Below are 27,314 nucleotides of genomic sequence, written 5' to 3'. Positions count from 1 at the left end.
TAGGAGAGCAAAAAAAAAAAAATTATGTCTAACTATTTCTCTTTTCATACTACTGTCCTGTAATTCAGGCAAAGTCTTCTCCATACTTTCCACTGAAAATACATGGCTCTTTCAAACTACAAACTGTTTTTATATAGACTGAACAAGCTTGTGATTCCAGCAGGACTATCAAGCAAGTTTTCTGCATATTTGCAACCCACTCACTTTAACTTGGGATGTAAGTCAATGAAGAATTTGGCTCAAAGGTGGACATTCCAAGTTAAAAGATGAAAAGGCTGAGAAAATACAGTGATATGAGCCAATTATCTGCATTTAAATTCCACTTGGTTCAACTTCAGACAGCCAGAAACCAAAAATTTACTTATCACAATGAAAAAAATCATAAAACATATTGCTGTGTTAGCCTCAATCATCTTTGTTTGAATTAATGATAATTTATTTCATTGAAAGACAAATTTCAGGGAAATGAGGGAGGGAGAGTTTGAAGGAGCATTAATTAATGAATGCTTCGCTGTAATTTATCTGTCCAGAATTCTAAATACCACTCCAAGTTACAAAGCCGCTATCTTTCACATAATTATTCTACATGTTTGGTTCAAATCTATAGTTTTGCAATCGAGAGCTTTTCCTCACAGGAAACTAGCCTGGATTCACGGTCACATTTCTAATCACTTGTGATGTTCGCATGGAGAGATTCCCTTTCTTTTGCAGCAGACATTCCATTGGTGCCAACAGCCTCATATGCTTTTGTTCCTAAACCAAACAGCTCACTTTTTTGCTGCGGATAGGTCTCCAGTGGGATTTTACTGCCTTTCACTAGAGTCTGTCCTTTCTCTAGACAGAATAAATAATATATCATCCACTTCCTAGACATTTTGGGAAGCACCAAAAGGAATGTCAAATGGAAGATAGTGGTGTAGCCTTATGATTAATACAGCTTTTTGCGGGAACAGACTGGAAGGAATCCCTAATTTTGGTGCATAATATGTGCTCTTATCTGATATGTGGGACAAAGGGGAATCAACAGCAGTAATCCCTTAGAAACTGCGTTGGGAGCAAGCTGAAAAAACAGTTGGTTATGTGATAGCATTTTCCCTACAATGTAGTTGTCCGCTCTACATTCTATAGCTGCTCCTTTGGAGTCACATCTATTTGAGCTGGGGAAGCAAGCTACTCAATATGGCACGTTCTTCAACTTTATTGTAATTTATGCTACTCCCGGTATGGTCATTCGGTGCCATTTGGACTGGACATTCCCACAATGGTCTTAATATACATTGGAAGGAAAATGCATGTAAATTGGGAAACATGCAGAGCACGAGAGAGTGCTACCAAGCACAGGGGAAGGCTGGAGGCTAATGGAGTAAGGAACTGCCCATGGGGAAAGCCAGAAATCTCTGTAAGTGGCTTCTATAGATTCCAGACCTCCAGACTTTTGGGGTTCCCATTTCTCAGATCTGCACTACCACAGGGCCTGCCCCCCAGTGGGGACAATGAGATATAGCAAACACATGATGGAAGCCTCAAAACTATTTGAGAAGCAAAAGATTTGGCACTTAGATTCTGTGCTGGGTAACAGACGGCACCGTTCTTCTCATTTAGCTGAAGAAATGATTAACGTTAGGGCAGCAGTTGGGGATCGCATCTGCTTTAATCAAACCATAGTTGTTTAAATAAAAGCTCGGTTGCTTGGGTATCTGTTTAGAGTCTGGGCTTTCATGCTGAACTCCATATTGAGAACGTTTGTGCGACAGGAGAAAAAAATGTTTGAACTAAACAAAGTCAATGTGAAATGTCACAGGCTACCAACTCTGGAACAAGACACTCCAAGCGGTAGGGCAAAAACATCATGTCCCTTCCAACTTCCCTATTCAAGTCCTAAGCCCCTGTTTCAAAATTAGATATGCCAAGATGGTTATTAAATTTCCACTCAGTCAAATTATCTTTGATGCGACATTCCCCAGATGGAGCTGCCTAACAACTAGTCCCCAGATGAATAAAAAAAACAAGCTATTATTTCTTTTTCCCTAGGAAGGTTACATGTCCTGGATAATGAGAACCCAGCTAGATCTCAAGAGGAAATGTGTGCCTATTATGCTGAGTCTATTTATAGAACTTTTCCTTCTTAAATTCCTCCTCCTTGGCTCCAAGTCTAGTGGCCACCACACCCGCTGCAGTGGTAATGGCAAACAGAAATGCCAATGCGTGCTTGCGTCCAGCATAGCCTAGCCAAGACTGACCATTGCCTCAGCCACACATTCCTGCTCAACTATATCATCTGAAGTGCCACTGCACTTTTAAAAAGTCAAAACAAAACAGATAGCTGCTTGTAATAGCCCTGCCCTTTGCCGAATGCTCAATAATGTATCAGAGCAACTGTACAGCACTCTGACAACTGAAGACTAAAAAACACTTGGTCAAGATCTTTTGGTCTGTGGCTTCTTCGACTGATGCAGGTCAGGGAGGAGGTGGCAAATATAGCACTGCCTCCCTTGATCGTTGGGCCACCAGATGCCAATCTGATCCTGTGGTACAACTTAGAGCAGCCTGAAGGCCATTCAAGCAGCCAGGGATCACTGAGATGTAGGAGTGATCTGGTTCCTTTCCCCAAGGCATGGCCACTGCACTTGAGGCTGAGAGTGTGGGGTAGTGCAGTGAGTCACTCTGGCAACTCTGTGCATCCAGGGACTGCCGCATGCTAAGGAATCCTCTCTGTCCCCTAAGCTGACCCTAAGAGGTGGTTTTATTTTGCTAGAGTGGCAGGGAGCTGCTGAATCACAGCGAAGAATAAGGGCCCTTAACAATAAAACAGGATGACCAAGGAATCAGATACTTCATTTCTTCGCATCATATCGTCTCAGGTGAAGAATGAGCATTTGTAGGTTTGGCTACTAATTTTACAAATCTCCATACTGCAGACAGTCACACACACGAGATATAACTAGAAACCTCGTCCTTCAACACAGATCTCCATCACTTCGCTGGCAGTAATAGCACATCCTTCACTCTGTGGGCCAGGCTCTAGAGGGCAACATTACACCCTCCCTCACATGCACAGATCCGGTACATTACATACTTCTCAGTGGCATTTTAAATTTACCCAATTCCTTTTTTCACCCTCAGCCGCCTGTTTTTCTCCCCGCCCCCAACGTCCCCTGCTTGTAATGTACATTTGGAAACAACTGTAATGTCATCAAACGGAAGAGAAATGTACTAACCTGCACCCTGCTTTAGGAGCTCTGCTGCCGAGTTAGCAGCAGTCTGTGGAGCTGTTTCTGCGATCTCCTCCAAAGGATCTGCAAATATGAACCACCACACACATTTTTATTGCGACTTGGATTGAGAGGTCAATCCAGAAAGTCAACTAGGAGTCGAGGTCTTGAAATTATGACCTCCCTATACCGGACGACTCTTCACCAGAAACATTAAAAAATCCCCGCAATGGCACAATTCCATCCAGGATGTTTGATTATACACGTGCTGCACAATTTATTGGGGTGCTAGTAGCAGAGCACTTAATAACCCTGTGGTTTCGTGCTAATCACAGATAATTATGTATTACTGCTGAAAGAGACACCATCATGTCGAAATGCTTTTTAAATTAACCTATTTCCTCACTCAGGTTACAAATAATCCTCTTATAATTTTAAGATTAATTTGAAGAGCTATAATTTATATTCATCGCTTTAGCAGAACACACTGAAATTTGATCAGTGAAATTGATCTGGTCAATTTCATCTTTTTTGCGTCCGCTTCTGAATCTGTATTTGCAAGTACTCATGGCACAAGCAAATGGTACAATTTGTAGGCTGTAAATACAGCACTGGAAGGTTTGTTTTAGAATCTTTCTGCTAGAATTTTTTAAAAAAACCCTCAGACACATTTTGATTTTTCAGTTTTGTAAAAGGCTGTACAGAACCTATATATGGGGCTATATTTGGGTATGACATGGTTTCTCTTTCAGTATGATCAAGAAAAACAGAGGCCCAGATTCACTGCTTACCATCGGACCGCTCACAAGCTTACAGTTAAGTACATGTTTAGTGCTGTATGAATCAGGACCAGAATAAGAGACAAAAGACAGTTCATGCTTTAACTCCATCTGTACATTAAAAGGCTTGATTGTATCAGACTAGATACATTCATTTCACTGCAGTAGGCTCGTCCAGGGCAAAAAGACAAATGTTTCAACCGTAAACTTTCTGCTAGAAGCAAATGAACTTCCAATTTTATCTGATAAGGAAAGGTGGCGTGAGCGCACCCATCACAGTGATTTTTCTATCTAGCTATCTAAAGACAGATCTCTGATCCACATTCTTCCACAGTATGTTATTCTGCTTAAATGGCTTCATTAAGATATTTCATGGATTTACATATTTCGAATGCTATGTTAGAGTACACAGACATACAGCCTTTAGGAGCAGAAAAGTTTAAGAGTTCAATGGAAAACCGCAAGAATGTTTAACATTTCAGTAATACATCTGGTGTTTGCTTTATAGGGGAGAATAAACAGACCAACTGAATTATGGGCCAAAAATACACAGAAGCTTTTTTGTTGATGGTGCTAGAGAAATTTACGGAGTCACCACAACCCAAAATAGAATTATAGCCCCATACTCTATGTGCTTTTAATATTTATTTATTGCAATATTTAGACCTGCATAAACTGCTATTTCTTTTCCTCAACTACACCCTAAGGTGCTTTTTTAAAATCCTACTTTTCCCCCTTAGAGGACTCTTGCTACCTGTGCTTGAGTAAAGACTAGTTGAATCTAACTATACCTGGGTGTGATGTCAAATCTGCAAAATAATTTTTTTTTTAAATATTGGATTGCAGTGCTAATCACCATGAGTTATATATGTTTACTACTCGGGCATCACAGTACCAGGGCCAGCTCTAGGCACCAGCAAAACAAGCAGGTGCTTGGGGTGGCACATTTCTAGGGGCGGCATTCCGGCGCCGGCCCTAGAAATGTGCCCTCGCTGCCCCAGCTCTGCCTCCTCCCCTGAGCGCGCCGCCACTGCTCCGCTTCTCCCCGCTCCCTCCCAGGCTTGCTGCACGTGCAAGAAGCCTGGGAGGGAGGGAGGGGGGAGGAGAAGCTGGGCGGTGGCACGCTCGGGGGAGGCGGCAGCGGTGGTGGAGTGGAGGCGAGATGGGGGGGAGCAGTTCCTCAAACCCACCCTCCCCCCCCCGTTACTTCCTGCACTCCCCCCTCACCCTTGCTCGGCCTGCTCCCCTGAATGCACCGCCTCTTCCTCACCTGAGAGGGAGGGAGGAGAGGCCGAGCGGCGGCACGCTCAGGGGAAGCAGCAGTGGTGGAGCGGAGGCGAGCTGGGGCGGGGAGCGGTTCCTTCACCCCCGCCCTGTTACTTCCTGCGCTCCCCCCTCACCCCTGCTCCATCTGCTCCCCTGAATGCACTGCCTCTCCCTCACCTGAGAGGGAGGGGGGAGAAGCGGAGCAGCAGCGTGTTCAGGGGAGCAGATGTAGCGGAGGTGAGCTAGGGCGGGGAGTTGTGGCGGGGGGAGCCACAGGAAGCAAGGGGGGGGAGGAGGAAATGCGGCACGCCCGGGGGAGGAGGCGGGGCCGGGGATTTGGGGAAGGGGTTGGGAAGGGGCGGAGCTGGGGTGGAGCCGGGGGTGGGGAGGCACGGAAAAAAAGTGGGGGCGGCCAAAAATTTTTTTTGCTTGGGGCGGCAAAAATCTTAGAGCCGGCCCTGCACAGTACTAATCAATTCCGAACTGCAGCTTGCACAAAAGCTGCCTGGCAACTGTCTGACATTCTTTCCTACGCTTTCTTGTTCAGAACTTTACCCCGACATGTTCACCTGCCTTCAGATATAGGTATTTTGAAGTGGATCCCTGGTTGCGTATCACTTTTATTTTGTATTTTGACTAGCATACCTCTGTCTGGGATGAGTAGTTTGCAGGGTAATGCCAGAGGAGTAATGGAATGTTGATACACCAAAGCTGTCAAACTCCCTGTGGTTAAAAGAACAACAAGACAGGCAAGATTACTTTTTGTGCACAAACAGAATGCTTACGAGGTATGTTCGCTTTTCAATAATTTACAGGCTAAAGAAAACCCTTTAAAACATTTTTCCCCCTAAGGCACTTTAACAACTACCTTTTTTGGTAGTTTTTAAAAGATCCATCTTCTCATAATTTATTGCGTCTAACTCCTTTTACATGAACTGCAGTTCCCTCCCCCCTTCATCTGATTAAATAATTTACTTTAAAGAGAAAGATGACAATGATAATGTGCTTTACGAATATTAACATATTAAGTCTCAACACCCATAAGAGGCAGGTAAGAACAGACAAGCTAAGCAATCTGCCCAATGTCACGCTGTGAGGCAGTGGAAAAGCTGGGAAAATAACTCAAGAGTCCTAACTTCTGGTTCCCTGCTCTAACCACCAGGCAGTCGAGCTGGTTTGTGTTTTAATGGAAAAAAGAACAGCTAGATGAATTCACCACCTCCCCAGGTGAGGCCATCTGTATGATATCCCACATTAAATCATGTCTCCTTATAATTAGTGCCCTGAGACACCATTTGCTGTAACTCTATAGCAAGGCTGAGATTTTCAGTTCCATCTAAGGGATCTGAACCCTCTGTTCTCTTTAAAATGTCAATGCACATTTTACACTCTATATTTGGAGAGGTGACTGGCCAGTCTATTAGTGCAAAAGGAAGTTGCCTTTCATTCCAGTCACTGAAAAATATGAACAAATAACCCAACAATATTTCAGTTCTGGAGAAAATTATAGACGGATTTATTTTAAATTATTTTCTATAGACTACCAACAACTGCTGTAAAATCAGAGCCCAGGGCCCAATCTTACAATTGCTGAGCACCTTCCTTTCTTGTTGATGTCACTGGGAGTTGATGCTGCCCAACAATTCAGAGATCTGAGCCCTAATGAGCATGGCCATAGAGAGGTCCTTTGTAGCTGCTGGGGGGCAGGGAATGGCTGGATGTAGAAGGGGGGGGTGGCATCACAGATGAACTTGGAGATGGGCATGAGGATCCCCATTGTGAAGTATCCCATTATGGATAGCACCTTGTAAGGGCAGCAAGAGTAGTCTGTGAAATAGCTATACAGACATGTCGCCACTCCAGGGGCAGGGAAGATTCCTCCCAATTCAGGCCCCAAATCATCAGTCTAGTGCCTGACCTGGCTACTTGGGGAGGAGCTATAGGACTCGGGAGTTAGACGGAGCTGCTAGCGGCTGCTGCGGTCTGAACGAGCCTTCAGACTGGTGAGTGCCGCTGTGCTTGAAGAGACAGCACACGGTCTCTCATACACTTCCCCAGTAGCCAGCATATACACACTCTGTGCCTGTGTCTCTCTCTCTCTCTCTCTCTCTCACACACACACACACACACACACTCTGTTTCTCTCACACACACAATCTGGCTCTTTCACACACATCTCCCAACACATACTTGTGTTACTGTTGTTACTTCTTGGTACTTCTTGCAATGCACATATACTCTCTGTAATTTTATTTTTTCAGAGTGCTGTTATTTTAGTTTTTTGGTCTATGCATTTCATAATTTGATTTCTCTGTTGTGCTTAAATTTAATTATTTGAGCAGTGAGTTCTAAAATGCCTAACTTATCCTGGCTGGAGTAATTATCCCTATGATAACTTTTAAAAAATATATATTATATCTAGGTTTTTTGTTTCTCCTCGATATTGGTGCTCATAACAAAGTTCATTCTGCACATGGATGGAAAAAATTAGAGGGAACATTGGACCAAAGTCCTATGGCAAGTCAAAAAGAAACTAGTCTTTCTGTGCCTCAGTTCCCCATCTTTAAAATGGAGGTGACAGGACTTACCTATCTCATTGGGGTGTTGTGAGGATAAATCAATTAAATGATTGTGAGGTGCTCAGATATTATGGCAGTGGGCCATACAAGTACCTTGGATACATGCTTCAAGTTAGAGGCAGGACTGAACTAAAACCTCAGGTTTGAAATACCTCCCATCTCAAACTGACAAAGTTTAAATCCCCCCCCGCTTTTTTTTTTTGGTTTGCTTTGGGGTCATCTTTACTTCAAAGAGAAGCTGCACTTAGTACATCTATTCCTGTTAGGGCAGTCTAACAAGAAGCGATGTGCTTCCATCACATTACAATGCTCTAGTTGGAATGTCCTCTACTACAATGTGCTTTTTTCTTATGTGGTCATATAGATTGATATAGAAGGCCATTATCATGACAATACTAAAATAGGTTCCTGCAGAAACCAGCTCACAATCTTTGTGTGACATTTCCTCTCATGTTCCATTCTACGTTATGAAGCAGTCTGGCTGTATGCAAAATATCCTCATTTTTCATGTCGTGTTGACGTACAGCACTTACCAAAATATGGCTCGTTTGGGCATCCTTTCAACCGCACTCCCTTATGGGTGCATTCAATCAGAAAATGCCTGACAAGCTCATTTGACAAATCTCCCACTGTAGAAAAAAAGAAAACAAACACATGAAGTAAGCCAGTGAATAAGAGACGGGGATCACAAATTAGGAAGTGTTTATGATAGCTGCCTTCCTTAGAACAAGTGAATGCTCTATACATAGCATTCAGACAGTGCACTAGCTATTCTACTGCTGTGTCATCATCCGCAATGAAACAGGCACTGTATAGCATGTTATCTACAGATAATCACTCCCAGCCTGCAACAATTCTGCCTCTGGTTGACACCTAGATGGGTACCAATGTCCAAAACCTCCAGGATGTGTCCCAACATTTTATAGGAACCAGTAGGTCAAGGAAAACAGCTGGTTGTTTCTTTTTCTCCTGAAAGTAAGGGAAGAAATAGGTAGGGTTGGAAATCAAGTCAAGACAAAAAATCAATGGCAGCTACGAAAAGGAAATATGGAAGAAACAAGGTCAGAAATTCTGATGTACTCACTAATGACAAGAGCTGGCAACCGGGTTAAAATGAGAAAAACAAAACATACACACACACACACACACCCTGTTGCCATAGATATAAAACTAGCAGTAGTCCTGGTCTGTACTCAGATTAAAATATTATTAAAATATTAAAGATTTACAGTGCGCCAACTCTAATGATTTTATCATGAATCTCATGATAGTTGATATTTTAATTAATACGCCACTTCATAGGGACAAGATTAGATGAGATTCTTGGCTTTCATTTAGAAAAGGGAAGTTTCTATCACGGTTGCTTGAAACTGTAACTTGAGTGTAACCTAAATACTAAAAATCCTGAAGGCAAATTAAAAAGACCCAAGAGTTACCCTTAAAACATCTCATTAATTTTAAGCCAGACTCATGATTTTGGGGCATGATTCATGACTTTTCAAAGCTTGGGGTTGGCAGTAGTGAACATATAAATTTGGCGCTACACATCGGCAACAAAAGGATCACTCGCTCACTGTATGGTGATGGGGCAAAGTGGCCCAATAACAGATGAACTCAAATATCAACAAAAAGATTACACATATTCCCCTTGTCTCTGATCTTAGCAGTCACAGACCAGGAGACACATGACATCCGGTGACCACATTTCACTGACGATGTTCAAGCCAGCATAAATGAGTAAACTGGTTTCTATAGCAGAAACACTACACAAGCCAAAATTTGCTAAGTTGGCCCTTGAAGGACTGCTTACAAGAGAAAATTGGGATGCCTTATGATGCCACGATGCCAAAAGAAAAGGTGATGCAGGGGAGACAAATTTCTGCTCTCTGGGAAGGTCTGGCGGGAATCAGACTGGCTGGGAAACTTAGAGCAAGTGGTACAGAAGTTGCTGGCCATCTCCCTGCTTTGTACAGCATGATTTACTCAGTTTACGTAAGAGCAGGAGACAGACCCGTTGGTTCTGTCTACAGTAGGCTTTTTAAAGTTTCCCACAATTGCTACCATTGGGGCAGCTCAACCAGTGTTAGCAACTTAGCTAGCGTAGACAGGTTGCCAGTGGCCACTGGTACTTGAACTACCATGTCATGTCGGCCTTCTCAGGCTCAAGTTAAACAACATGGTGGTGAAAATACCCACAGCCAGCCTTCATTAGAGTTCTCAGTTTTGCGATCACCAGTGGAGCTTCACTGTCTAGCACAGACAAGACCAATATGGCTATTAAGCTGTTGTTATGTGATAGAAAAAAAAGAAGAGGAATAAATGGTAAATTTTCCTCAAGGCAAAAGGTTAACAGCAGGGGGTGCCTCAAGGTTCTGTACTAAGTCTTGTATTGTGTCACATATTTATTAAAGATCTAGGAAAGGAGGAGGAGTGAGTTTCAGACGACACAAGGTTATTTAGGTTAGTCAGGATTGGAGAGGACTTTGAGGAACTCTGGAGAGACCTAAACAAGCTAGGTGAACAGGGAACATGATGGTAAATGGAGTTCAATGTCGATAAATACAAAGTAGTGTAAATTGGAGGGAAACTCCATATGGCTTACAGGGTTCTAAAGTAACTGTATCAACTCAAGAAAGGGATCTAGGTGTCATTGTAGACAATGAAGATCACTACTCAGTGTGCAGCTCAGTGTGGTCACAAAGCAAACAAAATGTTAGGATACATAAGAAATGGAATAGAGAATAATATGGGGAATGTTATAATGTTGATATATAAATCAATGGTGCGGCCTCATCTGGAACATTATGTGCAGTCCTGATTACCCCATCTCCCAGATACTACAGCATTAGAGGGGGTCAGAGAAGGGTAATGAGAATAATCAAGGGCCTGGAAAAAATTAATAGGAAGAGAAACTGAAAAGATTGGGATTGTTTCTTTTAGCAACAAGATGATTAGATGGTGACATTAGGGAAGTGAATAAAATAGTGAAGAGTATCAAGAAGGTAGATCAGGAACTACTGTTCTTCCTGGCTCAAACACAAGAAGAAGGCGACTTTGACTTAAATTAAAATGTGGCAAATCCAAAACTTACAAAAAGGAAATAATTTTTACCCATCATGTAATTAGACTCATTGCCACAGAAAGCTGTTGAGGCCAAGAATTTAGAATGGTTTTTTAAAAGGGATTTTTAAAATATGTTTATCAGAGTTACCATATTAATGATAAAATTTTGGAAGGTATATTAAACCTCATGTTTCAGGATATGTGCCAATCTCTAATTATTAAAGATCAGCATGAATGTGGGGGACAGATTATCCCACATATGTCTATTCCAGGGTTCTATACCTTGCTCTGAAGCATCTGGTACTGGCATTATCAGAGGCAGGATATTGAACTATACTGGCCTTCGGTCTGATCCAGTGAGGCAATTCCTATGTTCCTATTCTCCTTTTAAATCTGGAAGAATGAAATCCAAGCTCCAGAACAAAAGTGCACTTGAAATAATTGGAAGAAGGAACAAAGGACAGAAACATTCCAAACAGACATTAACAGCTGCTATTTTTCAGTCAACCCAATTTCCTGCAGTTCTTTACCTCATTGGGCAACATTTACCAATGTATACAAAGAGTTCTGAAAGAGAAAAGTAGCAGCAAGAAGGTCAGTAGGCACGATCAGAGCCAAGAACACGTCTTAGACACTGCCTCCTGAGTTTCCATATGCTGCCTAATGCATTCCATATGCTCTTTTCATTTTCCCCTTCAGGACTGACAGATATAAGTTATACGTTACGGCACAGGAGTCTGGGGGAACACATCTGCCACACTGCTTCTTGTTTAGCTACGCTAATTTTTCTCAGATTTATTTCTGATGTACTGTTGTCTCAAAACAAATTCCCAGGCCAAAAAAGTTCCCTCTTCCATCAAGGCAAAAGTTGTGCATGGTGGTATTTGGCATGACACTGAGCCTTAGATCAAAACCAGACTTCTAATAACTGAGGAGGCTCAGCTAGTGAGTTGGTGTTGGATTCCTGTTAGGACAATATTGTACAGTACATGCACATCCAAGCTGTGTATATAATTACCAACCTGTGTACGAAACTACCAAGCATGACACAAACATGTTCCACAGTCCCACTGGGAGAGATTCTTATTCGCAGTGCAAGGAATCCAAATTGAGACTTCCGAGTTGATCGACTCAGAATTGCACCTCTTGATGTTTAATTATGGAGAAGGGAGGATTTCTCTGAATTCTATATAGTAGTTAGGTCTTGCACACTCTGTGTGACAAAGTAAAGATGGGAGACATACAATACCTTTCTTGTTTAACTGCAGCACTGAAGGAGGAGGTGTAGCAACTTTCATTGCCAGGCCATAGGCTCCCCTGAAAGAATGACTGTCTCGAACAATGAATGACCCTGGTTCCTTGTCCTTCAGAATGGCAATGGCTGCAAAGGATTCAGAGAGAGATTGAGAAAAGTGTTTCAGTCCAAGTAATAAACACAAAGGTACTGTTCCAAATCCTCATTTAAAGCACTAGTAAAGAACGCCAGGTTCTTTTGTCTCCCTCCTCACTGCCTTAGAACAGAATCAAAACCTTGGATCCTAACTCTGGATATGATTTTGCTATCTATTCAATGCTCAGACAGCACCAGATTGTGAACCCCTTGCTCATACTGAATAGTACCGTACTACATGTGTAGCTTAAAGGGCTCACAATCTCACCCACACTGTTTTACATGTTCAAAGCACTGTACACACATTAATTAACTAATCCCCATAATATCCATGTGAGACAGGCAAATATTATGTGGAGACCAGGCAGAATCAAAACCTCAGATCTCTCTCTCTCTCTTTTTTTGGGGGGGGTGGGGTGGGGGGAGGGAGGGCATAGTCTCAAGCTGGCAACACTGATTTCAAGCCCTGATATGGAGTATGTTACTATTAATACTATTTGCAAAAATGGTAAAGGCTTTACAGGAGAACATCCTTTAAGAGACAGAACTATCTTCTCTTTCTGCCTTTGAGAGACCAATTTGGGAACAACTCAGCAAATAGAGGCTGGCAAATTGGCAAACATTCTACCTGGCATGAACATACACGAACATGTTCACAATTCCCTGCAATCAGAGAAGAGCCAGAACTTTCCTTCTCCAACGCTCTGTCCCAGCATGCATGTGCTTTTTGGCAAAGAGGAAAAGTTGATTCCTGAAGCTATTTTGTTTGCTTGTTAAAAAGTGTAACTGGGAGTATGGCCACAATAGTCGGCATGACAAGAAAATGCTGCTTTCTCTTCTACACAGCCCCCACAACAAACAGACATTTGTCATCATCCACTAACAGCCAAGTGGCACACAATGCCAAGGCATTACAAGGTATATGAAAGGTATTCTCTCCCTCTTCTCTCATTTTAAGCAGGGAAGGAGGTGTAGGTAGGCATATACTTGCATTTTGAGATTCTAAGAATTGGAATACTTTTTGTTCTGTGATCTCTGCCTGGGGACTATGAGTTGGATTATACATAGCAAGACTGGCTTCCAGAGAGGTTGCTGCGTGCCTTTGAATCAAAGTGCTCTGTAGCCCAAGGTCAGGAAGCCATGGGCTTAACTTTTCTTTGAATAACTTTGTGGCAAAGTCCAGGGTCATATAACAGGGTGCAGAATGGTGTGATTCCTCCTAATATCTTTGCAGAGTTCGGACTACTTTTCAGACTGTGTTTCTTTTCACTCATTGCTTAAATTTCAGCCAGCCTCCTGCATGTCTAATACTCAGCAATGCCGCAAAGAAAACCCAGTGAGAGCCTGATTCTGATTTTGGAGTCTTTACATTGTGCATCATGTCTTGTATGCACTGGCAAGGTCCTTCTGCCTTTTGTGAACACAATAAAATATTCCAAAGTTGGAACAAATGTTAAATCACAGACATTGCATAAATACTGGTGACTTCCTGCACACACTGGATAACAACATAGGCAAATCACAGAACTGCAAACATAAATACTCAGACTCCTGCATGAATAAGCAAATGCAGCGGTTTGCAAGTTGATATGAATTTTGTACTGCTCATCTATAAAACATGTAAACATGGAGGTGGGCGGGGATGAGAGAAAACTAATAGATTACTGTACTAATATGTGTTGAGGCTGATGTGGTAAATATGCAAAACTGTGCAATTCAAGAGAGTGTTTGCCTAATCCTTCTAACTACATCGGTCATAGGATTCCTCCCTCAGGCAAAGGGAAAAAAACCACCCACACCTCCCATAATGTTAGTATTTTTAAAAAGGGGAAGAGAGATTATATTGGATGGACAAAAGTGAATATTAAACTGTTGGGAAGCATATTTTTAACTTGTTCAAGCAGCAGCCTGTTAGTTTTATTCCTTTCCTCTTTGGGCTCAACAAGTCAAGAGTCATCCTTTGAACATTCAATTCACTAATGGGCCCTGGACTAGTAAATCCTACACCCAAGAAGTGTAAATCTTCTGTTTTTTACTACCTTCTTTTCCCCTGTGCTTGTGCTTTTACCTGCACTGTAAGACGCTGCAAACAACCTCACAGTCTGAGAAAGTATGCACTAGACAGATCCAGCAATTCATCGTTTGCCAGTAGCTGAAGGCTATGTTGGCTATGGTTCATTGGGACAATGTTAAAGGCCTTCCAGTCAAAGAAGACTATACTTTGACTATAAACATTATGTCTGTTTCCAACAGCCTCATCTTTGCTATCTGACATGCAGACCTGATCTGAGTCCATCATAGAGCTGTCGTATTCCATTAGGCAGGATTCAGAGTATTTGAATGTTACAATTTACTTATATGTATGCAGGGATTGTCTTCTCATATAGCAGCTGTTTGTAAAGCACATAGAACACTGTAAGTGCTACTGCAAAGAGGGAAAGAGAGAATGTAATATATGTATTATTATATTGCCTTAACTCTGGGTGTGCCTGTAAAATGGCAATGGAGTTTTCCTTGGGGATCGACAACATAGGGACAACCAAATAAATAATAAACTGTTAGAATTATAAACTTCTCCAAAATTCTGCAGCCTGAAATTCTGTAGCAACAGAATGAGGCAACCTATATCAATCTTAAACATCACTAAATCTTAATCCTCTGGGTGCTGCATCTATATGTACTCAGGTGACTCCTCTGACTGCCAGATGCTGGGACCAGACAACTGGAGTTGGATCAATTGATAATTGCCCGTTTCTTTCATTCCCGCTGAAGCATCTGGCACTGGCTACTGTCAGAAGATAAGCTGCTGAGCTAAATGGACCATTGGTCTGACCCAGTATGGCCGTTCTTGTGTCTCAGACTGACATAAGTGAGGTGGAGGGTTTTTTCTGGAATACATGTGCATGTAAAAATTATATATATTTATATAAATACTCCCTGGAGGATTATAGTTTATTGAGGTGTAGGATTAATACAGGCCACCTGGGACAGGAGTTGCAGAATTCCAGACTGCCAACTTTCAGAGAAGTTTCTTATTTTGGGTAGTTTATCATTTTTTTGGGATGTCCCTATCCTGCTGATACCCATGGAGAATACTTTCTATTTCCCATCCCCATTGTACAAGCAGAGATGCAGTTAAGGCACTAAGAACTGTAACTTGTGGAATGAGCATAGTAAGTATGGAACCACTGACAACTAGCTTTAAAAACCAGCTGTAACAGTTGCAGGCAGTGGCTGAGGTGTCTTGGTAGATCTGCATGGGAGAAGCTTGCTCTGTATTATACTTGGTTCTCTGTAACGGTTCTCTGACCTGTTAGCATTAAATTTATGTACATTTACAAAACATAGGGCTGACTCCATGCCAGATGAGCACTCAGTTACCTGAGGAGATGATAAGTATAGGTAGCTTTTTGCCCTGCCTCTCCAAATCCTGGAAGTCAAATTGGCCTGCAAGTTAGAGCAGGCTTAGGATAACTTGTACTGGTGAATAATGATCCCTTGAGCCAGGATCACCCGAGCACATTGTGCCTTCCTCCCCTCTGCATTCCTTCAGCATGCCCTGGAAAGTTCCCCAGTACCAGGGGGAAAAGACTGGAAGGGCCGGCTATGCCAGTCCCTAATTCCCCTAGGGAAAATCTTCAGCTACTGCCATTAAGTCCCCTTTGGGTCATTCCAGAGGATCTGAGGATCTGGCTCAAATTAAAACCAAAGTTCTTTGTCACTTTCTCAAGGGTTATTTAACAAATCCAGTCCTCCTACTAAACTGGGTGCTTGGCCTAAGGGCCTCTAGTCCGCCTATTGCTAAGGCCAGAATTATTTTTACATTTGTATGTAAAGAAATCTAGACCCCAGACACCAGAAATTTATACAGAGCACCCCTGAACAGCCCTTCTGCAGCTGAACACCCTGCAGAAGATGATATTTGGTATACCTTGTTCTCTTGAAATATCTGGCTTGTACCAGAACTTGGATGTATCTTGGACAAATTTTACGGTCACGTGTTTATCAGTTGGGTTTTCTGTTAAATAAAGGTAAAAGAAAATTAAAAAAAATCAATATACACCATAACTGCAAAGGGCATTTCCTGCTGTTAGCTCTCACCTCGGACAGTGAGGTGCTGATTAATTTAGGAATTCAGAGTTCAACCACAGGAGGTGGGGGGAGAGGAACATCACAACTAAACTAGTAGTCTGGGAGAGTTCTGAAGCTGCTTTGAGAAATAAAACATACATCACATGATACTTTGACTAGTGCTTTTAAAGTTCCATTTCCCGCAAGCTATAAAATATGAAAACTCAGAGTTATAAAGCTACATTAAACATCTAGTTCCTCAGTAAGGCCTCGCTAAGTCTGAACACAGACCAGATGACAAACAGCCACATTCGAAGTATTCTTGCCATGAGCCTAGCAAGGATGCAGGACAAAGCCAGCCATTATTAAGAGGAATTGGCCCAGTCACCACTTACTTGTGGGCTGGCAGCAGAGAGAGGGCTGCATTTGACTGACACATCCAAAAAGGCTCAGAGAAAGCACTCTGGAGTTCTGTCTTTAGAAACAATGCATCTAAAATAAGTGAAGTGTCTCCTCTTACTACAAACAGTCACTTCATTCGCTATTCAACATCCACTATTTTATAAAGTATCTAACATCCCACCCTACTCACACGCTCATATAAAAGGTGTCAGTTTGACTATAAATAATCCTGGCATAAAACCTACCTGACAAAGGGGAAGTGCTTAAAACTTTTGAAAAGTCCGGAAGGACATTTGGGAATGGGATGCTGATTGTGCTCCCGCTATGAGGGCTGGAGAAGCCACTTGAAGAAGGAGAGATGGAGCCAAAAGAACGGTCTCCCTCAGAAGTCCTCTTCTTCTCTGGAAGAGGTGGCTGTGGGTGCAGGTTCATTCCATGGTGCTGTTGAATTGTGCTGCTCTGGCTTTTGTGTCCAGAGGCCACTGTAAGCAAGTTGTGGGCCAAAAAGCCATTGTCCGCTGTACTTGCCAGTGGCGAGCTCATAGTGTTGGGAGAGCTGCTAGTATTGGCCATGAAAACAGGTTGTTTCTCCTCCAGTGGTGGGTTACTGCTAACGCTGGTCCCACCATAGTTCAGGTAGGCCCGGGCACTGGGATGGGCAGCAGGTTCTTGTTGCTGGTCTAAGGACGAATCCTCTCGGCTGTTCAAAGAGATTATTTGCAATCCTGGGGATTGGAAATGGGACAAGAGCGAGCCGTCCTGAATGGGGCTTGAAAATTCTGAGGGCACAAGGTAATTTCCTGTAGGCCTGCTGTTCCCCAGCACTGACAGCTGGGGTGAAGGGGTGGACTTAGTGTTGCTTTCTAGCCAGTGGCATTCAGTTGCAGAAGGACTGTTCAAAAAGAAAATGTCACAACCAAATCATTCCCATATGCCTTGAAAACATTTCATTGCACAATGCCTTTATTCCAGTCTTTAGCAATAATCTTTAACAGCAATAAATAATAATCTTCACCAAGACGACAAAACCTGACACTTCTATAGCACTCTCCACACATGTACTCTCAAGACACTTTAGTTAATTGAGACCATGTAAGGTTTGCATGATTATCCTCATTTGCCAGATAGGGGAACTGAGACACCAACGGTTCAGAGACTTGCCCAAGGTCACAAAATAAATCAGTGACAGAGCCAGGAATAGTATTCAAGACTCTTGACTCCCAGGACTGTGTCTTAACCGTAAGATCATTCATATTACAAAAGAGGGGAGTAAGGTCCATTGGGAAATGTAAGTGCATATAAGAAGGGCAAAGAAAATAGTGCAGAACACAGAAGGCAGCATGCAACACCACAGACACTTTTTCCAAGGTTTTGCTTCACCTATGAAACTAGAGGTTTGTTCCATTTCTGAATAATTGTACTTATCAGTGTGCAGAAACACCATCCCCTGGACACATCACCTCTCCATGACAAGAGTTTGGAAAGGCAAAGACAGTTTATTCCCTACCACTGCACATGCACACTTCTAAAAGTCTACTGTACTGAAGCTATGGCTGAAAAATATATTAGCAAGTACTTGTTATAGAGAGGGGGGGTTTGGGCGGCGCTAGGTTGGCAAGGGAGAACAAGCCCGCACTGTATAAATGAAGGGAGAAAAATTGAGTTAAGAACTTAAAAACACAGAGAAGGGATTTAGTTGAAAGGGCACAGTGGAAATGGATGCCAGATCTGTGCATGCCACAGAAACTGCACAATAACACAGGAAAGGAAAATAAAGAAATGAAGACAAAATAAAAAAGTTGAAAAGGTAAGGGTACTTTGAAAAGAAATCAGAAGTATTAGAAAGAAAGGAACAAAGTTTCAAGATAAACTTTAAAATGAGGGACTTACACTTTGATTTTTTAATGATTTCATATTAGCAGTACTGGCAGTGCCTGATGCTGAGGTCTTAACTCTCTATTTGCAATTCATGGTTATTTATAATGACAAGTCACATCTTTTCAGACTGCAGTTCTAAGATATGTTATTGGGGATTTGTAAATATGATTCAAAATTTCTCAGGCTGGAAATATCCTCTCTCTAAGCACTAGTTTTAAAGGAAACCAGCAGAAGGGAAAAGAAACCAAAGGCATCAGGATGCTTATTAAGAGCTTGACACTTCAGCCAGCTAACTTCAGCTAACAGAAGGGCAGTTCTAAAAACTACTGTGAAAAAGACGCCAATTAGCCATGAATAGAGATGGTAATTAGACACACCCAGAGATGCGGGAGGTGAGATCAATAATAATCAAACAGTGCAGGGATGGGGTCCTGGGTGAAGACAGTAGCTATTCACCTAGGAGTCTGGGAACAGGAAGCCCTATTTGGGATGGCTAGGCAGCTGGAGTGCTGTGACCTCTGCTATTGGGGCTGTTCATAATCTTCTCATTGTTACCCTGTAGCTTCTCCCCGTGTGCTTGTTGTATCCACCTGTTCTCTCTCATTTTATATTTAAATTCTATGCTCTTTGGGACAGGGATCAGCTCTTTTATGTCCTTATACTATGCCTACCATAATGACACCCTGCTCCTTGATTTGGGCCTTGGATGGTACCACAAAACAAATAATAATTCACAATAATAAGATTTCTGAGGCAACTGGGCAGTTGAAAATGAAATCAATTGTTGACCCTCGTTTTTGCCCTGTCTCTCTGAAAAACATTTTCACCAAATGTCTTATTTATTAGAAATATATTTGCTAGAATGATACACATTGTAAACAGTGTTTATTTGTTCTGCACCAATATGTTTTCAATGTGAAATGTTATGGGATTTTCCCCAAATGGCTGTTAGTAAAAATATTGGGAGCTGTTAGCACTCTGATGAGTATGTACGAACTTGCACTGACATATAGCAAAGCAGTGAATTAAAAGAGATTTGGATCTCTATGTATTTTGACACCTAAAAGTTTTTCTCAGGCAGATCAACAACCTCTATAATTACTTCTAAAATTTTTAAAAGCCATACAGCCCCCCTTCAATACATGCACGTAATATACCAAAGAACATGCTCAGCATTTCTGAAAATCAGGTCATTACTGTCCAAGGACTTATCTTCACTGTGAAGTTAACTTGGGTTCTTATTCAAGTGTTCCCCCTAACCTGAGTCACATCCATTCCCAAAAACCTCTTGCTCAAATGTGGCAGTTATTTATCCAAATTGGCTGGCCTGATAGAGGGTGTAAGCTGAAGTCTGAATGTGCTAACATGGTCATTCTGCAGTGTGGACACAGGCCTAATGACACAGCTGGAGACTGATTTTGTAAGAACCCCAAACTTCCAGGTAGAAGAAAAAGCCCTGTCAAGTTCCCACCTTTCTCCGGTTGGGATGGGGCTGTTTCTGGAAATGGCGCACGCAGATACAAAAGGCCGCTGACACGAAGGAGCTGTCTGCATGTCAGTCCTCAGCAAAGCGGGATTGGTGCCCATGGTGCTGTCAGTCATCACAACCGAGTGGTTAAGGCCTTCCGTGTAACTTCGAGATTCTGTAGTAAACGAAATGAAACACAAAATATTTTAAAAACTCAAATTCTCTGATATCTCAGGTGCAGATTTCATTAAAAAATTGCAAAACAGCATACAGATTTACTGTTCTCTTAGCCCCTTCTTTTAACATGAAACATACAATAGACTTTATTACATTTATTTAAAAGTTGATCTGATTTAATGAAATTTAAAAGGTACAACACTGCATTGACCGTTGTAAATTTCTAGCAAATGAACAAATGAGAGAGAGGGCGGAAGGCACAGAACTTCACTACTCAAGTTGATTGATTAACTCTCCAGGGTATGTCCTCTAATTCTTAAGATGTGAAGAGATAAAATTGAATATTTAAAATTCTTTCCCCCATTCCTCATCTAAGCTTCCTTTCACATTGGCAATATGCTATGCATCCGATGAAGTGAGCTGTAGCTCACGAAAGCTCATGCTCAAATAAACTGGTTAGTCTCTAAGGTGCCACAAGTACTCCTTTTCTTTTTTCTTTTTACGAATACAGACTAACACGGCTGTTACTCTGAAACCTGCCATTGGCATTTTAGGCACTGATCGTTCTCCTTGCTGTTCATTTGTTCAGATGGAAATAGAAAGGACACAATTGGGATTAAAAGACACTCAAGTGGGACTGGGTTGATATGGGCTTAGTTGCTGGTGCTGCTGCAGACTTCAGGTGTGACCTTAGTCATGAGGCATGCACACAAGCAAATTTGCAACCCTCTTGATTGGACTAGTTTAGGTAGGTGAGCGCAAACCTCTCCCCAACCCCAAAATCAGTTCCGAAACCAATTTAGGTCTGGTCTACATCATTTTTGTACTGCTTTTAAATATATCGGTTGGGGGGTGATTTGATACTGAAATAGTTAAAATCAGCATGCGGATGTGGTTAAACTGGTATACAAGTGCTTTCAACTGGTACAGTTTATTCCTCTTCCCTTAGAGGAATAAGCTATAGTGTATAACTGTGTATAATGCTAGGGGGCTCTACTGCTTTAACTATGTCAGTTGCAAACCATTATCATTTAAAGCAGTACAAAAACTGTGTATAAACAAGCACATAGTTCAATCTGTACAATTCTCTCATCTAGATAAGGCCTTACACTCTGATCCTGCAAACACTTAACATTTGAATAACTTTGTGCACATGAATAGTTCCATTGACCTCAGTGTTTGCGGGACTGGAACCTAAATAAGGTGACTACAATGGAAATGTGATGTAATTACTATCCCTTGAGTTAAGACACTTAAAAGAAGACTGAACAAAGCATAAGAAAGCAGATTGTAGGGGACCACCCGGCACTGCCACTGGGGAATAGCTAAAATGACTTAATGGGTCTTTTCCATATCTAACATTTCTGATTCTGTGAACAGTGAGCTGTATTGGAGAACAAGTCTAAAGTGAAGCCTTCCTTTACACTTCACAGGAGGGCAAGGCAGTTATATAGTTTGAAGAGGGAGTGAGTGAGGTATTTTAAGACAAATACACGAGATAACATCATTGGCAAATCAATGCTTAGTCTGAAGAGTATTCAAATTCCTTACATAGCACACATACTGTAGGGAGTTATAATATGTCAACCACCACAAATCTAACTTTCAGAGGGAAGAATTAGAAAAAAAAAACCAACTTCGTGCTACTATCCCAGACCTACAAAGTAAACTAAGAAATACTGTAGAAAGGACTTATTTTAAAGAGAGACTCTGGAGAATCTGAATCTGTATCTACTGTAGAGTTGCAGGGCCGGATTCTAGTCTCACATTGGTGTAAATGTGGTCGAAATCAGGCTCGCAGTATCAAAATACCACAGGACCAACCCTCAACTGCTGACTTCGGCCAAAATCAATGTGGGGCTTCTCTAAACTAGGTTTTAGGTGTGATGTTAAAGCCTAAGGAATTGAGCCCTTTCACGCATGCCAAAGTACAATTTCTTTTTCTTGATTAGAGATTTAGAAGGTGTTAATTAGTTTGAGCTAGAGCCTAACATCACACCTTTAATGTCTAATCTAGACCTAGGAGGCTACCCACCTTCCCTTCCCCAGGCTGTTGTAGGCTGTACAGGGCTGCCACAAGGCAAATACTCTATGAAGGTACTTGGCATGCAGGCTGGAGAGCTACTCAGGGCCAGTGACCCTATTTACATAATTTCTCTTCTTCTTGCCATACCTCATTGCTGCATAGAACCTGTGGGTCCTCCCTGAACTCTGGGGTGATCTGCCCTGGCATCATTTTGCAGACAGCATATACAGCTGTCTGGGGCTAATGCAAACTTCACAAACCAGAAGCAAGGCCAAGGATTGACCCAGTATGATTATTTATTTGCATTTCTGACAAGATTCACCTTGCTTCTGGGTTTGCTCTCTAACTGTAAAAGGACTAGGTAGGTACAATGAATCTTTGGTGGGAGGGGGCATTACCCTTCACAAACAGTTGAAAGCATCTTACTGCACCTCAGCTAAGTTCATAAGAGCCAATCCAAATTACAAACAACAAACACACAACATTATTTTTTCTGAGAACAGTGTTATTAAAAGAGATGAACTGGGGCTTGATGCTCTGCTGCTTCAGCCGTCATTTGCATCTGTGCAAAGCGAGGACATACTGGTGGGTGTAAAGCACCGTTATCCTGATGTAAGTAGCATTTTACAACCACTTGGCACGGGCATAAGGCAGTAGAAAACCAGGCCCTCTCGCCAGCAAAGACTAAAGTGAGGTCTCTGTTCAACTACCCTCCTGCCCCATACCAATGTAGCAAACTAAGCACTTCCCATGAAAGCAGCTTTGTTTATAATTCAATTAAAAACAAGCCTGCTGAGTATCCTGGCTGTGTCCACTATTGTCTGATTTGGTGTCTACACTCACAGCACCAGCTGTTAACCCTTTTAACACAAGGAACCCCACATCTATATACAGTATTGTAGATTCTGTGGATTCCCATACTCCTGGGGATACATCATGATAGCATCTGTTCACCCCAACACATTGGTGCTTCTAATCAAGTGCACCTGCTGAATCTATATCTCTTAGCACAGTGACAAGTTAAAGTGCAGTTCTACTTAGAAAAATGACACTGAAAAATTGAATCATATGTATTGTGTCTCAATGTCTTCAGGTCAAATCTGCACATCTTACAAGTAAAGAGATGGTTTTCATAATTACCAGTCCTGCAAACTCATCCTGGGATCTGAGAGCCAAACTATTATACATCAACCATAAGCAAAACCTTTACAATTAGAACTTAGATAAGAATTGTGCTGCTTTGCGAGCCAGAATAGAATTCAGCACACTTACCCATAGCTACATTGCCCCTGCAATGCTACCAAAACTAAAGAAGTAGTAGGGTTCTTTGTGTTACAGGTTTAAGTGGATGACTCTGAATCCACACAGGGAGATCTACTGTGTAAGAAGGTGCTGTGTTTCACAGTCACTTTTCAGAGCAGAACCATACTTCAAACTGAAACCATTCAATCTACAACAGCACTGCTTATAAATCTATCTCTGTTAAACAATCTATAGTGACTCAACCCAACCCAGTGACCAGTTGAAAAGATGTGGTGATCCTAGCAGCATTTGAATAGCAGGGCTGTCACTACTCCAGCTTTTGGAGGACGTGGTCCCACAATGACAGGGGAAAGAAAAAACCGAGCCAGATTCTGCCACCCTTCCTTATGCTTTAACTCTTTGAATAGTCTATTTCAGTACTACTCAGTATGAATATCGGTGCAGAATCTGGCCTCTTGTGACTGAAAAAGTTAGGCCAGATCCTCAGCTGAGCAGACAACTGAGGTGAGTGGTGGGGAAAAGGGCTCTAAGCCATGCCAGCTTTCTGCTTCCCTGAACTTGGGCTGGCTGAGGGCCTAAACATCCCTGGTGCAGCCTAAAGGCTGAATGGATGGGAGATATATCGCCCTAAAGCATCCTGGGAGTTGGTTACAACCCGAAGCAATGAAACTACCTTCAGCTTTAAAGGACTGTACAGGGACATGAAGCCCTGTATGATAATTTGCAAGTTTTGGCAGTCAAGTCCATTTCTTGATCCGTCCTTCATCCATCCAATCAGGTAATGGTACAGAAATACAGCCTTATAAAAGAGTCACAGGAAACCATGTCAGAGGATATTTACCCAGAATATCCCTGTATCAATAGCTTCATTTTGAAGGCACATGGAAATGTGTTCTGTAGCTCTATTCTTCCACTACTCACATTCAATCTGATGAATTCATTCTTTTAGATAGATTTCCTGCCAAACCCTCATGCACAAAGAATAAATTTAGGACATAAAGAGTGTACCAGAAGAGCTAGGTTGGATCAGATCCTGTACCCTGTAAAAGTCATTTCTTTTTTTGGACATTTGTGTTCCTTTAAAAAAAAAACACACTCCCCTTCCCAAGCACAAAGGCCACATTCCATGAGCTGATATTTTTCTTTCTCCCAATACTCCTCCTGTTACTGGAGAAGTATTCTCAGACTTTCTTCTTCCCTTTGAAATCTGTCTGAAAAACAAGCACAATACTCCTCTGTGTTCAGCACACAGACTTCAGATCATTCTGCAGCTTGCTTTCCAGATGGCTCCAGCTCCCAAATGGCACTGCCAATGTGCTGAGCACAACAACTGCCATGTGGAGATAATCATGGAAGGAGAGAGAAGGCAGGGGAGATTACTTGAAGATGGTATGTTTCAAGTCTCCCTCCCACACCTGGGAATTTCTGGAATTTCTATGACAGCGTTTCCTATCTCTCTGCTGACACAACTTTTCTTTACCCAGGAGACCAAAAGGTTACAGATGGTCACATTCCATCTCCAAGATCTATTTTTATTCTTCATTCAACAAATTACTTCAAAGGATTGTCTGAACTTCTTGTGGGAGTCTTTGACAGGGCTGAAGTGTTGATGCGTGATGCTTACCAATTATTTTTAATATGCCATAATAGAGGAGGAAAGGTATAGCAGGGATTCAGGAGTGCCAGGGCACATTTGCTTAATTTCAAACAGCAAATGGAGCTATGAAACAACTTACCTAGGGATGTGGTGGATTCTCCACCACTGCAAGTCTTTAAATCAAGACTGAATGTCTGTCTAAAAGATATGGCACAGCTCACACAAAAGTTTGATGCAGAGATTAGTGGGTGAGGTTCTCAAACCTCTTTTACACAAGAGGCCCAACCACATTATCAAAATGGTCCCTTCTAAGCCTTAAAATCTACTGGGGAAGGAAGGAGATGTACTTACACCAGAGAAATGAGAAGGAGCTGGCTGCACCAAGAGAAGAGGAATAGCAGGAGAGAGGAGGCAGATATGCTTGAATGGATCTCACTGAAAGACAAACGTCTACCTAGACAAGATACTGCTAAAGGCTGGGGGAAAGGGAAAAGAAGGAACGTGTTTGGATAGTGAAGTTCATCATGCATCGTTTCAGTTCCATATGGTATGGAACTGAACTGTCTAGCATCTATTTTGCTAATGTCTCAGTGAAGGGAAAGACTAGCTTTTGCAGGCCTTTTAGAAACTGTGTGCTTTAAGGAGATGTTTGGAAGTGAGACAGGAGGAAGATTCCAAGTGCTAGGTGTGCATAGCATGGAGATAAGAGTAGGAGAAGATCTAGGAAGTGGCAAATTGGCAAGCGGATTGGACGAAGTGAAGGAAGTGAGCAGAAAACAAATCTGTAATATTGTTTGAGGGCATGTCTACACTACAAACTTAAGATGACCTATGTTAGTTTGACTTAGAGCCATTACTGTGGCAGTTTGTCAATACTACCCTCGTTCTGTTGGTGGTGTGTATACTCACGAGGAGTGCTTCCACCAACTTAAAGGGGGGCGGGAGGGGCTCTCAGCTCCACCTGCAGCTCCCTGCTGGGAACTCAGCTGCCCCGCATGGCTCTCGGCTCCACACTGGGAGCATGGCTGCCCCTGCCCCCAGGCTTTTGGCTCTCCACCAGGAGCACGGCTTCCCTGCAGGCTCTCAGCTCCCTGCTGGAAGCCCAGCAGCCTCCCGGGCTCCTGGTGGCGAGGGAGTAGCCTCAGTACAGCTGGGCTCCCAGGGGAGAACAGGGAGCCTGGAGCCCAAGGGGCATCAGGGCTCCCAGCAGGGAGTGGGGACCCTGGGCAGCAGCCTGACTCGGAGCTGGGACCTCCAGTGGCAGCCCGGTTCGGAGCAAGGATATAGTGCAGACACGGACATAATTAGGTCAATGTAAGCTGCCTCACATCACCCTAACTCTAACTGTAGTGTACATCAGGTCTGAGTGTCTGTGGAGTGGCAGCCCTATATTTAACATTTCTGCTTCACCCAGCTTGTGCTGCGTTGTAAAGCGTAACAGCAGAAACAATGAATTAATGACAAGAGGATTTCGCCTCCCATAACAGAGTTCTTCTGAAAGCTGATACAGTGCTAAAAACAAAATTGGCAAGGCTTGGTTTTTTTGTGAAGTTAAACAGCTCCTTAGCAACCCATAGAAAGCTCACAGGGAATACCAGAATTAAGACTGTAGCATGAATGGAAATAGGGTGGAAAAGGTGTGTGGGTAGGGGGAGATCCACTTAAAAGAGACAGGCTGTCTCATTCACAAGGCAGCAGATTACCAGATACTATTATTCTGAAGTTCTTCTGTTGGAGCCATTTCCTATTTTGCTATCTTCTTTCCTGTCCGCCAAACATCAGAATGTCAAATATCAGAACATACTGGACTATGCTGCAAGTGTCTCTTGTTTGTGCCAGATTCAGGGGTCAGATCCTCAGCTGGTGTATTTAGCTTTGCTAATTTACACCACCTGTGGTCTGGCTTCATTTCCCAACAAGACGTAGTGTGCCAAATTCATCTCTGATGTAAGCCTCATTGACTTTGGTCTCTTCTATATTTATAGCATGGAAAACAGTGACAAATCAGCTCTAAGAAAAGATGCATACGGTCTTTTCTTTCAAAATTTCAGCTGTCAGGGAATGGCTTTATAGCCTCTCCAGCATAACATGTGTTGCTCAAGAGTCACCTTTTCCCATTTAAGTGGCTTCCACCTTTCATTCA

General features: G+C 42.4%; 1 protein-coding gene across 3 annotated transcripts in view; it reads right to left on the bottom strand.

Moving 5' to 3' along the window:
• TNS3 (tensin 3) overlaps window positions 1–27,314 on the bottom strand; it is a 251,931-nt gene that overhangs the window by 9,400 nt on the left and 215,217 nt on the right. For all 3 annotated transcript variants that reach the window (XM_074945256.1, XM_074945258.1, XM_074945257.1), the window contains exons 21-27: window positions 20,112–20,283; window positions 17,008–17,654; window positions 16,221–16,307; window positions 12,149–12,280; window positions 8,370–8,465; window positions 5,903–5,980; window positions 3,219–3,296 (exon numbers count right to left, since the gene is read on the bottom strand). In XM_074945256.1, the coding sequence (XP_074801357.1) occupies window positions 3,219–3,296; window positions 5,903–5,980; window positions 8,370–8,465; window positions 12,149–12,280; window positions 16,221–16,307; window positions 17,008–17,654; window positions 20,112–20,283 (1,290 nt within the window). The remainder of the gene's footprint in view (window positions 1–3,218; window positions 3,297–5,902; window positions 5,981–8,369; window positions 8,466–12,148; window positions 12,281–16,220; window positions 16,308–17,007; window positions 17,655–20,111; window positions 20,284–27,314) is intronic.

Source organism: Natator depressus, chromosome 2 (assembly GCF_965152275.1).
Source record: "Natator depressus isolate rNatDep1 chromosome 2, rNatDep2.hap1, whole genome shotgun sequence".
Lineage (NCBI taxonomy): Eukaryota > Metazoa > Chordata > Testudines > Cheloniidae > Natator > Natator depressus.
Note: the sequence above shows the minus strand (reverse complement) of the source record. Positions and strands in the feature narration are given on the sequence as shown.